The sequence below is a fragment of the Lepisosteus platostomus genome, chromosome 2, assembly GCF_059453375.1.
Source record: "Lepisosteus platostomus isolate fLepPlt1 chromosome 2, fLepPlt1.hap1, whole genome shotgun sequence".
Classification (NCBI taxonomy): Eukaryota; Metazoa; Chordata; class Actinopteri; order Semionotiformes; family Lepisosteidae; genus Lepisosteus; species Lepisosteus platostomus.
The window spans coordinates 30,280,364-30,294,341 of record NC_142612.1 but is presented as its reverse complement, the minus strand read 5'-3'; the positions used below and the strand labels follow the sequence as shown (position 1 = coordinate 30,294,341).

At 34.2% G+C, this 13,978-nt stretch overlaps 2 protein-coding genes across 8 annotated transcripts in view; one reads left to right on the top strand and one right to left on the bottom strand.

Annotated features, from left to right (window-relative positions):
• Nucleotides 1-8,993, bottom strand: part of itgbl1 (integrin, beta-like 1) — a 110,190-nt gene extending 101,197 nt beyond the window's left edge. The window contains exons 1-2 of one of the 2 annotated variants that reach the window (XM_088604691.1): nt 8,797-8,993; nt 4,443-4,645 (exon numbers count right to left, since the gene is read on the bottom strand). In XM_088604691.1, the coding sequence (XP_088460817.1) occupies nt 4,443-4,645; nt 8,797-8,888 (295 nt within the window). In that variant the 5' untranslated portion in view covers nt 8,889-8,993. The remainder of the gene's footprint in view (nt 1-4,442; nt 4,646-8,796) is intronic. The other variant, XM_088604683.1, reaches the window with a different exon arrangement.
• Nucleotides 8,994-10,461: 1,468 nt separating this feature from the next.
• The window catches only part of nalcn (sodium leak channel, non-selective), a 168,985-nt gene continuing 165,468 nt past the window's right edge, over nt 10,462-13,978 (top strand). For all 6 annotated transcript variants that reach the window (XM_088604641.1, XM_088604616.1, XM_088604649.1 and 3 more), the window contains exon 1: nt 10,462-10,767. The gene's annotated coding sequence lies outside the window, so the exon portion shown is untranslated. The remainder of the gene's footprint in view (nt 10,768-13,978) is intronic.

Sequence of the window (13,978 nt, the reverse complement as noted above, 5' to 3'; positions counted from 1 at the left end):
TTTCATCCCATAGAAAACAGAAAATTGCTCATCTAATAAATCATGGATAAACTAGAAACTACATTCAATACATCTGTAAGAGAGTGATATTAAGCAATCTACAGGGGAGTGTGACCTGCAGAAAATGATATGGTGATCTGATAGTGATGTGAGCAGTATCTCAGCTCAGTGTACCACAAAACAAAATACTGTATATAGTTAGTTCTGGAGTATGATTTTTGTAAATTTGTCAATTGTTTGGCCGAAGAGGTGTACTGTATGCACAACATCAAGTGCTGTGAAGAATTATTCAGACCCTTGCACATTTTCCAAAATTTGTTGCTTTAAAACGTCCAGCTGTGACACTCTAATGTAAATACATGATTAACATTTGTTATCAAATGTTAAAAATTAAAGCAAAATGACAAAAAAAGACAATATTAAAGAAAAAGGAAAAGTCATGATTATATACAGTAAGCCTTTAAACCCCTTGCTGTGGCAAACCTCAATTTAGATGCACAAAAGTAACTTAACAAACCACACAATTACACACCATAGCCAGAAGTGAATGACCCAGGTCATGACACTCCTCTATCGCACAATATGTTTCCGACAAGAGCTGTACTAAACACCTACAGCATAACAATACATTTACAAAATAAACAGCACAAATGAAACAATATATAATTTCACAAGGCTAATACTGTATACGGAACAAGTAATAGGTTTAGTCCATGCTGAAAAGAGAAAAGGAAAACACAACTGTGGAGCCTTCTTCAGGTGTGAGCCATAGTAATACTGTATATTACTACTGTATATAGTCACAGAGGCGACTAAACACTTTGTAGCACAGGCAATTAAATGCATTGTACTTTACAATGTAGCTGTAGTGGCAGCTATTTGCTGCCAGAAAACATAACATTAATGTATACAATGTATTTGTCTGTAAAGAGAGAAAGTACAGTAACTCAACTACAATCAATTATTACATCTCAAAAGTATGCTAAGAATCTAATTGTCCCACAGCTAACTTTACAATGGTTTAGAAATGGTTGGATACACATATAGCACAGGATAAGGTGAATCCAATAGTAACATCTGTTTCAAAGAGACAACATAACAAATTATACCTCAAACTCACCTTCTGTGCTGTCTCTTCTAAGATAAAGCTGCCGTGATATTTTACCTACAAGCAGGACTGAATTAACCCTGTTATTTTTTTTAGTTTGAGGGCTACTGCTTTAGAGACAATTTCTGTAATTTATGAGAATTTGTCAAAACGCATATCAAAATAGAAAACTAGGTTTTGATCTACACTGAAGGTGGCATTGGCATTTCGTAAAGATTTTCTTATTTGTTCAGGTGAACTTTCTAAAAAACCTCAGGATTCAGTATATTTTAAACTTAGAGAAAGTCTTGTACATTTACCTGAAGAATTAATAAGCAAAATGTGCTTTACTGTAGAAGACATCAAACTACGTGAAGTGCTTCAAAGAATGAATAGAAATGAATTACTTAAAAATATTTATTCATGAATGAGATCTCACACGTGGCAGTAAATCTAAAAACATTCCTTTGGACATAAACCTAGAAGCTAGCATAGCTTATTGTCATAGCTCATGAAATTGACACAATAAGAAGAGTTTTGAAAATTCAAAACAGAAAAACACTTCTGGAGTCACTATGTTCTTTTTGAAGGGTAGTTCTACAAAGGTTACAAGTCTGTTCAGGCTTCCTTTTTAAAGATATTTGAATTCCATTATCAGTGATTGACAGTACAGCAATAATATTTTTTCAGCAGGGGTTCCGATCTCATACTGATTAAAAAGGTTGAAGCACTGAGTAGTATTATTTTAAAATCTTTGACAGCTGAACTAATCTTTTCAGGAAAAAAAACATACATTAATATCCCTCTTTATCTAAGAACAGTAGTAAAAGACAGAATAAGGATGCTGAAGAAAGTAAAATGAGACTTGTCTAGTAATCCATAAAAACCATAATATGACATGTACCAGTAGATCTCTGTGTTAGGATCCTTCCTCTAAAATTAGGGTGAAATTCTAACTATAAAACTCAACATACGTTACTCTTTTTTTACTTTTAAAGTAAAATCTAGTAACTGCATAACTTGGACTTTATTTTGTGGCGTCCCTCTTCCAAAGCTGAGCCCAGAATAGTGGGAGCGTCTGGCTTTTAAAGGGGAGACTGGAACAGGAGGCAGGTGCAGGAGATCAGGTCAATGAGGAAGGGCTGGAGCGTCCTTAAGATTAGGAATTTACGATCGTGACAACTGGGCCCAGTCCTCCAGAACCCTGGGCTCAGGGGGCGTGATGTCTCTGGCAAGGCCTGTGCCCTCAGATGACTCCGTGGTCTGGTTCTAGGCGGGCCTCTGGACATTCGTGTCCTAACACTGAGCCCTGAGTATCGGAAGCTCTAGGCTTATATATCAACACTGATTCTTAACACCTGGAAATAATACAGCAATCAGACTAGGACTCAGGAATTTGGAGCGCCCTCAAGGGGAAAGGATGTTAAACCCTAACACACTCCTCACTCTGCAGGGGGTTCCAGCCTCCACGTCCTACAGTCAGGGGACTGGGCCTCAGCCAAGCACTTTTAGACAAATCTGACTATGACTAAACACTAACTACATATTTTCAACACATTTAATTCTTGGGGGATGCCATTCCTTAAGAATAGTGATTTTACTCACTATTGCTCTATTGTTGAAGGGAAATTTTATCTTTAAGAAGTTTCATTTTTTTTCCACTTTGGATTTAAAACTGTCATCTGGACTTCGAATGTTAGTGTTTATTTTATGATGAGGTTTCCATTTGGACTCTTAATAGGATAAACTCTTCTTTTTGTCTTTGAAATTTACCGGAAAGGTATCATCATTGCAATGCAGCCACACTCCAGTGAAACCTGCTTCTAGGCAACTCTGAGATCCTGATTTATTTGTATCAGCAGATTTAAATGAGGACTTTACCACATCACTTCACAAATATACTCCACCTCAATTCAAGGTGTTTTTTTAATTTACAGTTCCACATATTATAACCATGTCTTAAAAATGTTCCTGGGCTTGCAGCAACGTCCTTATTTAACAACTCATCCAGAAACCTTCAAATAAGGGAATATACACTGAATTGGCATTTGATAGATTTTATTAGCATCAGTACAGCAACCTGATTAACTTTCTCTGTGTGTAACACATTTTCCACTCTTCACTCTTTCCGACAGCTGCTAACATTGTTGGTCTTCAGTCCCCAACAATAATGATTTTACATCATGTTAGGAATCAAGAGCCAAGATGTGGCTTTGAGTAAATTCCATCCAGCAAGATTAAAACTACGGTATACCCTAATGGAACTTTTTGTTTTATTACTGATGCTGTAACTATTAAAACAATAAACCGTGTCTGTGTGATTGTGTACAATACATACTGTATGAGGAGACTTTACAATTTTGCTTTAAATTGCAAACATATTCAAAACATAAAAACAGGATCGTTTTAGAGATAAGATTATACTCTCACCACTTTCAATTTGCACAATTACTGAAAATACTTTTAGAACTGTTGTTAATGTGTATATCAACCTTAAAAACCTTAAATCATAAAGAAAACATACAAAAGCAAAATACTAACTTGTTAGTTAGCTTTAATATAAAATCTCTTTGTAATTCACTAACGCGCTAAATCTACTGTCTTTTCTCACTGTGAAGTTACCTCTCTGCAGTATTTAGAGCTGACCAGAGTGTTTGAAATTCCATGGATATCTTAATGTTAGTGCTTTTATACTGTAGAGTGGGCTGAAAGGTCATCACAAATGATTACCCTCGCCCCCAACTTCAAATGTCGCTCATGTCACAGCTGTTGCAGGTAGCAATGTCAATAGAATTCAAAGTCCTATAGGAGCCAGACAATGCCTTTGATTCCTGGAGAAGTGTGCATTCATGCTCATAGAAACTTAATGGATTTGTGTGGGCACGCATCTCTTTGAGAATCTGTTCCAAAATGCCAACTTGCTTCCTGGGTTCAAAGAATTCCTATCCAAACAAATGGGGGATTATGACGTAATCAGTAAAATTAGAAGCCTTTGAAGCCAATACAATTGTGTCCCTGCCTTGCACTCCAGAAACAAAAACGTGTAAGATGTTTAATAAGATAGGCAAAAAGCTGACAGATTTCTGCTTAAAATGAGAAATTATCTCGGGGGGTGGGTGGGATCACGTAAATCCAGAAGAAAGGGGGATTGATTAATTCGGAAAATAACAACAGAAAGAAATCTAAAATATAAAGCATGTGAAGTTTCTATCACAGCATGAGCTTTGCCTTCCTCTCATTGAGTCCTCTCATCAAAATCTTGTGTTTGGGGAGCATTGGTTTTCTGAGGCTTATTGTAAAGCATCCAGAAAGTAACTGATTGGAGTGCTGTATGAAAGACGTAATATTTGCTTACCACCACAGGTCTTCCCATCATATGTTGCACAGACCCAGTCATGGCATTCACAGCGGGGCCCATAATATTTCCCAGGGTCAGTCACTTGACATATGCATACCCCACAGTCACATTCTCCTCTGCCACTGCAGATCAGACCATCGGGAGTCCTGCACCGTCTCCGAGATGATTCTGCTGATAGTCTGCAAGCTCCACTCGCAGTCCTTAAACAAGAATAGATATATGTTTTTCTTTAAACTATAACTTCGGGAAAATGCTCTAATCAGTTACAGAAGGTTTCAGAGTTGTCCTGCAAAACCATATACGCTAGATACATTATAGTAACGTCAGAAAGAACTGTTTGCATTTCCCTCTATTCATATGAGAATGACGTTCTCAATTATAAAATGACTTTTGAAGGGATTTTTCTGCTGTAAAGTTTGCTCAGCTCATTCTAACTCCAAAGAAACTCCAGCAAATATTCCTAGACCACAATTTAGTCTATTTAAATTTAATTTAGAGAAGTGTATAAATGATCAAAAAACACATCTCTCTTTTCAGTACTCACATTGTATCCTGTTACTGTACACTTTGAACTGTTTTGGAACTTCAGAAAATGAAGAGTGAATTTTTTTTGTAGTATGAAAAGCTTTGGAACTTGCCTCACCCATTAATTCTTTAACAGCTTTATAGAAATATTTTTCCAAATGGATGGTACAGTATACTACTGTATATTGAATATCTTATGTTTTGCCTCCTTCATTCCCATTATTTCTCTGCTGTAACACTTTCTGTTTTGGCTTCTACCTTGATTTGTTATTGCCGATTGCTCAGTTCACTGGTAAATCTCACAGTACAGTACAAGACCCAGACTTACAAGAATCATGTCCAAAAATTCATCCTGGAGCAAAATTAAACAGCATTTCTGCAGCTTTGACATATGCCAACAGAAAGCCTCCTGTCTTTTAAACCCAAAGCAAAGAGTGAGTCACAAAATGCCTCCTATAACACATATTTAGCCAGTAAGCTCATGCATCATAACCTTGTCATTCTTAGAATTTGCCATTAAAATACAAAAGATGTATTAAATGTGTGGGATTAAATGTCAAACCAAATCTTTTTACTCCTGAAAAAATTACATCTGATAAAAGCACAATTCCTTTATTAAATTGGCATAGGGCATTCTTTTATGGTCTGCCTTTATACTGTCTATTCAGAATCATTTTTCCTTAAAATTATGTTCTACTCTGCAAATCCATTGTATCATTCATATCAAACTTCATACATTATATAACATATACTGTACAATTTGTAATGCCTTCTTTCGTCCTTTTTTGTAAAGTCTTATATTCTCTGATCTTACATTGAGAAGAATAACACCCTAATCAAATAACTGAAACGTTTTATACAATTTACGATAAACTTTTGTTTTATTTGCAAAAAAGACCTGATGTGACTAAAATTATCTAGAGTTTCCATACAATAAGACAGACAAAATGTTTTTTGGCAGTCAAGAAGCACATTTAGAGCACGCCAGATGCCTCTTTAAAATTATTTTCCACTGTAATGTAAATTTTCAGAGCTGGTCATGTGTACAATTAAATATCTCAAAATCTTACTTTTTCAAGTTTCAAGACCTATGTGTTATTGCAACTGTATCAATTGGAACACAACAAATTTCACTAAACAGGGGTACTGTAAGTGATATAGCTTTTATATTTGCTGATCTAGACATAGATCTACTTTAAGTTAGAATATGACACAGGAATCTCAGCCAGACGACTCATTCACATAAAAACGCTAAAACTGCTCTGTGTGGTAACAAAAAAATAAATATATTCCACATTTTTCCATGATTGTATATTTATGTAAACTACTATAATGCCTGAGAATTACAGGATAAAAAAATGTTCCACAATACAGAGCGTTGTGTACTCTCCATATGAGACTTTGGAAAAGCCGACTCTGTCACCCTGGCCATTAAAGGTATTCTGTTATATCTCTGCCTGCACCTCCAAGTCTATCATTTCCCTACCCAGAATTTGAAGTGCAATATATTTCACTTGGTAACTCCATGACATTCCATGGCAATTTTTTTTTGCCATCCACTGGCATTTACTGTATAGGGATATTCAGTGATAATAGTTTTTTTTTCCAAAACATTCAGAGGTTTTTCAATGAAATGGCTGGAATTGGAAGGTACTGTAAAATCAAGACAATAACAGTTTTGTTGTTGAACACAATACAATTTAATCCTTATGTTGTAGTAGTATATCAGGTGATATACCAGTACCCATGATGCCAGAGTTCTAAGGTACAATATTATAATATTCAGGCTAAGAAAATATTGAAGTACATGTACTGAGATTTTTCAGTTCTGTTCTTTTTTTTCTGAGATTAAAAACAGCTCCACAAAGCCACTGTGCCCTCAACACCCAGGTCAAATAGTAAGAGTTAGTTTGTAAGGTACAGAAATGAAGGTCCAAGCAAAGTCTATCACCACAAAAACGTGGCCTCTTTTTAAAAAAAAAAACACACCTATCATGACTTTTTGTATGTCAAACTTTAGTTTAAACTTCAGTTTAGGATGTTAAAATAGATTTTTACAAAATTGGCATTTTTTACTTTGGCTGCCTGCCTTTCCTCATGGCTTGGTAAACACCTGTTTGTATTTTGTGGAGACAAATATCAAGTAAAGACACATTTAGTGTATATTTATTGAGAAAACAATGTAATATCAATCATACGAAAAGGATGAATTAAGGCTTCCAAGTTTACATTGAGACTAAAATGTATGCAAATGTGTATCCTACCATTCCTGAAGAAACATAAACACCTGTACTTGCTACAAGGGTTATATAGGCCTCAAGGCCATGTGACTCTTTCTGATTGCCTGACCATCAGCAACATCAGGAATAATTAGAGTTTAAAATAGAAAGGATGAATAAGAAACAGGATGTTGTAACTCTGAGGCCTTCTTCACCAATTACATTAAAGTACATCAGGATAATAATGGAAATATTATATTTAGACAAAATAATTTTATTTATAATGGCTTATTAGTATTATATGATATACCCACTTTTTTCTGTTACCATAATCAGTTTCAATACTGTTTGTTCTATCTCAGCTTTTTAAAAGTTTTCTCTAAAATTTTAGTCAGGAGAATCTGCAGAGAACTGTTCGGCTGTTTTATTTTAAAATGAAAAATATAATGAGGCAATAATGAACATTTTAATCAATACCATTTTAATTGCGCTAACTACAGCGGTAAGATGTGATAATATTTTATGGAGAGAATATACTGTATATTTTTTAGACCTTTTTGTTTCACTGAAATAATAGTTGAGTGTACAGTATTTATACTTGATACTTGAAATAGTTAAGAAGTGTATTTATACTTGATACATACAGTAAGCTTGAAGTGCTGTCAATTAATTTCTGCTGCAAATATGTTAACCTTTTCTAAACGGCTGGTACAACAGAGCAGTGTGCACATGAGACTTAATAGGAATAAAACTATTACATAACTTTATTATACTGTTTTGCACCTGCTCGGTCAGTCTCTATGTAAACAACATTCCAGCTGTTGGAACTGCACAGGGGGCTTCTTGATGGCATTATTCTTTCTTGTGTTTTCTGGTCTAATATACTACTGAAGAAAAGCAATTCTGAAGTGCAATATTATTCCATATTATTATGACATTATAATCATTATAAAGTTAAAAGTGTAAAGCTCTCACCTAATACTGTGGATATTTACATCCATGTTGCATTTGAGAGACTTTTTCTTTGAGAAAAAGTGTGAAATTCCTTCAATTCTATTTTAATTGTTATATTAAAACATGTTCCGTGTACAGTACCTCTTTAAAAACTTTCCTAAGTTAAAAAAAACTCATTGAAAAAACAGACATAACCAGTCCTAACTTGTTAGATGTACTTAAAATAGATGTATTTTAAATGTCGATTTATTCTCACGCAGATAGCAAAATTACTAAAATGAAGAATTTTAACATTATTATCGAAGTCTTTAAATAAACCCGCTTCCTTTCACTATAGATGAGTATAGATGTCTTCTTTTAGGCAAGAAGGCCAGGACAAAAAAACCCACCCATTTTTCACCCAGTATTCAAACTGACATTCAAAATATTGTATGTTACAAAAGTTATCTTACTGCAGCACAAATGTAAGCACAAAGAAAACAATGTCTGACATACTGCAGTAATCATTTTGACACTTTGATGTACTGTTTGTGAGTAACAACTTCAGTTTCGTGTGTGTTCTGAAATGAGTCTTAGGTCTCCTCCCTTGTGGGTAAATAATCTTTCAGAAGCTGCCAGAAAAAAAAAAAAGACAGATCTAGTTCAGAACTTACCTCAATGATTGAGATAAACCGTCTTGAACAGCTGAGAGAATAATCAAAACTGAAGTGACTAAAACGGAGTTCAACAAAGCCTCTGCATGCATGTTTAGATCCCAGAGAAACCTGAAGTGAAATGCCTTCAGGAGTTTCAAGTTTTCCAAACACAGAGAGAGCAAGCTAAAAGCTGGCCAAAACCGGCTCAACCCTTCAGAGGCCAATAGCTTTTCCCATGCAAGTGCCTTTGATTAGTTCTGACTGTTAGTTCTTGGTCAGCAGTCCAAAAAAGAGTAACATGCCAAAACCAAATGTTTAGAAACCAGACCGGGCAGCAACTACAACCATTTAGCTTGTAGTAATTAATATGTTATGGTAATTAATTTTATATTTTAGCAAATACAGTACCTTGAAGTACAGAGTTTATTATATATATATAAAGGAGTACTGCTGTTCTCATTTCAGGAAGTACCATACTACATTTCTACATCTGTAAGCTTTCAATGTTGTGGAATTTATAGCAGAATTGTATCACAGAACACACAAACATACTGTAGACTGGAGAAATAAAGCAGATTCACATTCTAAAACACACCCACAAACACACATTGATTAAAAAAATCAGTGCAGCTATGAAAGTCAATCATATACAGTACTTGTATGGAATGGTTTATTGGGATATTTAAAGGTGTGCAATTCAATAAAACAAATAGCTTTGTCAACCAGTTGTAGTACTAGTACTTTTACTAAACTGGTCTGGCAGTTGACAAAACACCTCTTTTCAGTAATCTACTGTACCAGTGAGTTAACAGAATGAAACACAACCAAGACCAACAGATTCAAGATGAGTTCTTTGTAATACTATACAGTACCCTTCATCATTACCAAAAAACATTCTAATTTGCAAATCAGAGATTTTCTTTCATTAAATTATGTTAAGTCAAAGTTAAATAATATAAACAAAAAAATAGTTGGTTTAACTTAAAATGTGTTTGCAGAAAACGCATTCCATTTGTCCATTTTTTCTCATAAAAAGTTCAAATAACCTACATTTTTTGGTTAAATTACATATTTTAAAAAACACTAATCTATTATTGGGAAAAATGTCCATTCTTTCTAATGGCCTAAACAAGTTTGTTTTGGTACAGTATCTACAGTCCTGAATATGGTGAATAGTAAGGCATATTCCTCCTAAGGATTATTGACAAATATAATTCATTGTTATTATATTTCATAATACTTGCAATGGAAAACAACATTTTTTTTTCTAATTTCCATATATGCCAGGAGCAATATTCCACATTTTAATATTCAAAATTAAAATATAAATTACTACTCCTTACAGTACATCTGAAGATTGATTTATTTCACTTTTAGTTTTATCAGTTTCATTATAAAAATGCAAGACATTAATAGTACTGTATTTGAATTATGGGATTGGAAATAGCTCTTGCAGTTTCACACCACTTAGAGATATAAAGCAAAGAGACTTTAAATTCCCTTTTATGCCATATAAACTCAATTAGCAACCACGTCCAACTGTTTGATATTTACTGGGACTTGCATACTAATGTTGTGTATTAATTGTACACGGTGTGTTAAATTGTATGCTAAAACGTATAGCGATGTGCAGGTAAATAGAATATACGATTTCTGTGAATGATAAGAATCATACTTACTGTAGTTGAGGCACTGAAAATACTTTATGCTTATTTCCCTTTATATTTTTTTTTATTGTACATTTCTTAAGCTTTCTGCGACAAAGTAACAATTGAAGGCCTGTCCGTTTACTAGACTAACCCGTGTCGAGTGTAGATCGTCGCAGTAGCAGGGGATGGAGCGTCTCTGTAGCAGCTGTTCAGCTGATGTGATTGTACAGCTGATCATACTGCGACCAACCAGTTAGCTAAATTAAAAAAGCACAGGCATAACATCTGATGAAGACATGGATAGAATATTGCATTGAGAAAAAGGGGAGTAGAATTGCAAGTAAGTAATGTTGCATTATTTTCTATAAAATGTGGAGTTAATTTCTACTCCGTTCAGTGCTTTGTTTTTAAGCATTGATGCTTTCGGGTTATATTTGTCTCTGGTTGTTTGTTCTCTGGTTGCCTAGGCCTAACACAAATAACAGTTTAGAACATGATTTGTACGGATATGTGCAGTTAGCGTACATAGATTTGATACCTACAGTATGAAGGTTATATATATATATTAGATCTGGTCATACACGTTCGTAAAATATAAAATATTTAAGCATGTGTGGACAGGAGCAGCACAAACCTCATCAGCTGTTTCCATGGTTACCCAATACGTGCTGTTGTGTATCTGTTTTATTTGGCGTTCATACAGCGTTTAAAAATCCGAACATCTGAACATTTAAAAATATTTTATGGAGTATTACCCAAATATGCATCGTTTTAAATAGTTACTCTTAATCCAATAACCTTTCTTTACCAGTTGATAATCGTATTTCCCTAAAACAAATTTGTATGGATATTTTTTAGGCCTTAAGCATATACAGTATAGGTTTTAATGCCCACACCAAAAATGAAAAGGATTTAAAATCCCTACAGTATGTCACCGGTTCAGGCTGTAAACTACAGGACAGGTTTGGTGGAGTAGCTCAGACAATCCAGGAAAACAGCTGTTAATTTCAAAATATCTCTGTGTCTTGACTCTTCTGCAGTGATTGGGAAATACCTTTATATTCTGTTTATTTACAGTTAATTTATTTTTTTTGTTTGTTTTAATAACAGTGACTAGCTATGCTATAGTTTTGACTTACCCTAAAGCAAACATGCTGCCATTGTTTATATAATTTTTAGTTTTGCTTTTTTAACTTTTCATTTTTAAATAAAATCAGACTTGATCAAATGGTGTCTTGAGTTCAATGGTGCTTGGCCCAAGTGAAAACCCAGACCACAATAACTACACACAAAAAAAACAATTAATTTGCTTTACACTCCTGAGGGTCCTCTGTGGTATGTTTCTTTTGAGTTTCCATAATGAAGATCAGCTTTCTGTGCTGAATTTCCTCTTAACTCACCATTGACCCTGAAACATCTGTTACACTAAATCTAAGAATAAACAGAAAACACATTTAAATCTATACTATATCTTAATGTGCACATTCTTTTTAAAGTATAAAGTATATTCTCAGATATCAGAGTGAGTGCCAGGCATGTATAGTTACTTCAGTTAATTCTATAAATGTTCTGTTGAAACAATGGGCTCTATAATATACTTTTACTTGTGTCCAGGTTACTCAATTTTTGTTATTTTTAATTTCTGCAAGTCTGTGCATTAATTTCCGTAGTATTTCATACAGTGAAAACTGCCATAATGCAAGACTCTTACAAAGTTGAAATGTGATTTTGATGGTTACTATAAATTTTGAAAGGTTTCTGTTATTAGTCTTTGTTGTTTTTAACCGCAATCATCATAAATAAGTAGAGCCCATATTAAAAAAAATATTTTCATAATAAAAATAAAACTTGCTATAATCCATCCATACATCCATTTTCTAACCACCTTCAATTCAGGGACATGGTGGAGCTGAAGCACATCCTAATAAGCAAACAGGCGGAAGCAGGGGCGCACCCTGGACAGGACACTAGTCCAACCCCGGGGTTCACGCAGACAAACACACACACTCACACCAAAGCCAGTTTTCCTACCAGTATGTCTTTGGACAGTGGGAGGAAACTCACATGAACACAGGGAGAACACACAAACTCCATGCAGATAGCTTCCCTAAAATGAGTCCAGGTTCCCAGCGCTGTGAGGCAGAAAAGCTAAACAGGTTATTCCATAAAACCTATTTAAGAGCACATACTGTACATGTACTGTAAGACCTCAACACTTGCTGGACTTTAAGACCCCTGCTACAAGGAACTAAATTCTATACCATAGAGATGTCATTTGTCATACAGTAATGTACAGCTATTCAGGTAGTCAAAGAAGAATAGCATGCCTTTAGATAAAGTAATACATGTTTAAAATAAAGTGAAATGTAAAATTGATTTTTAAATTAATATGTTCTTGGGACCCTGTGCACCAGTTCTGTAAGAGAAAATCTCTGGGAAATATTTTTCATATATAACTCTAATTTGTCTTATAAATTAGCATAAATAAGACTGCAAGTAATTCTGAGGATGCATGGTTTTTACAGACATTTAATAACTTATTTTACTGTCCGTAGATGCTTAGATTATAAACGTATTTTTTTTAGAAGCAGTCTAATTATCATATATTATTTTTTAACCTGTTCACAAGTAGAATTGGCCTCCATATATCCAGTAATTGTTTGTCTGGCTTTATTGATTTTAAATAATAGTATGCTAATGAAATCTCTGATATTCTGAAATTTCTTGATAAAATCTAGGGCAGATTAATATTATTAATAGCCAAAGGGCTGACTCATAAAAAAACAAGACAGATATTGAAAATCTTAAAGCAGTTATTGGCCTACTAAAATATTCCTTTTTTGATGTATATGTTTTTGTAGACCTAATTCACAGGAGAATCTGTCTGGTAAAGATAAATTTCTTCAATTAGTGTACTTTACCATTAAATCATAAAATGGTTTCACTGAAATCATAATCTCAAAGTGCTAACCTTCCCTCTCAGCTTGTAGCTGTGAAGTTAAATACTGTATATTGGCTGATTACTGGAAACTCCAGCTAGAATTTAAATAGCAGAGTTGTACATATGTGCATTAATAATCTATTCCAATAGAACAGGTAGATATTTTTTCAAAATTAAACGTGTAAAGGAAATAGGGATGTTGTTTTAAAACTTAATGCTTACCTAACTGCTTTATAGATAATTCATGAAGCCTACCCCAGTAACCATGCATTGTTAACTGGCAAGATGTACAGTACTTATATGGAGTAAGAGAAATAACCAGTCATGAAGTAAATATGAGGGTTATCTGTCCCTTTCTATTTACTGTTGTGTTTTGATGTTTCCCATCTCTGCCTGACTTTGTGTTTTCAAGCTTCTGAAAATTAATTCAGGGAGTGTATTGTACTAGTTTTGGGTGCTGGATATTCTCAGACAGAATTGTCTTTCGATGTTTATGCTTTTCTGTGTTCAGTTCAGTGTAGGTAATTCTGTTCTCTTTAACCTTACCTTTAAAGAACACATACTGTACTCATTATAATGCCTTTTTCTGCTAGTACACCATTTTATACAG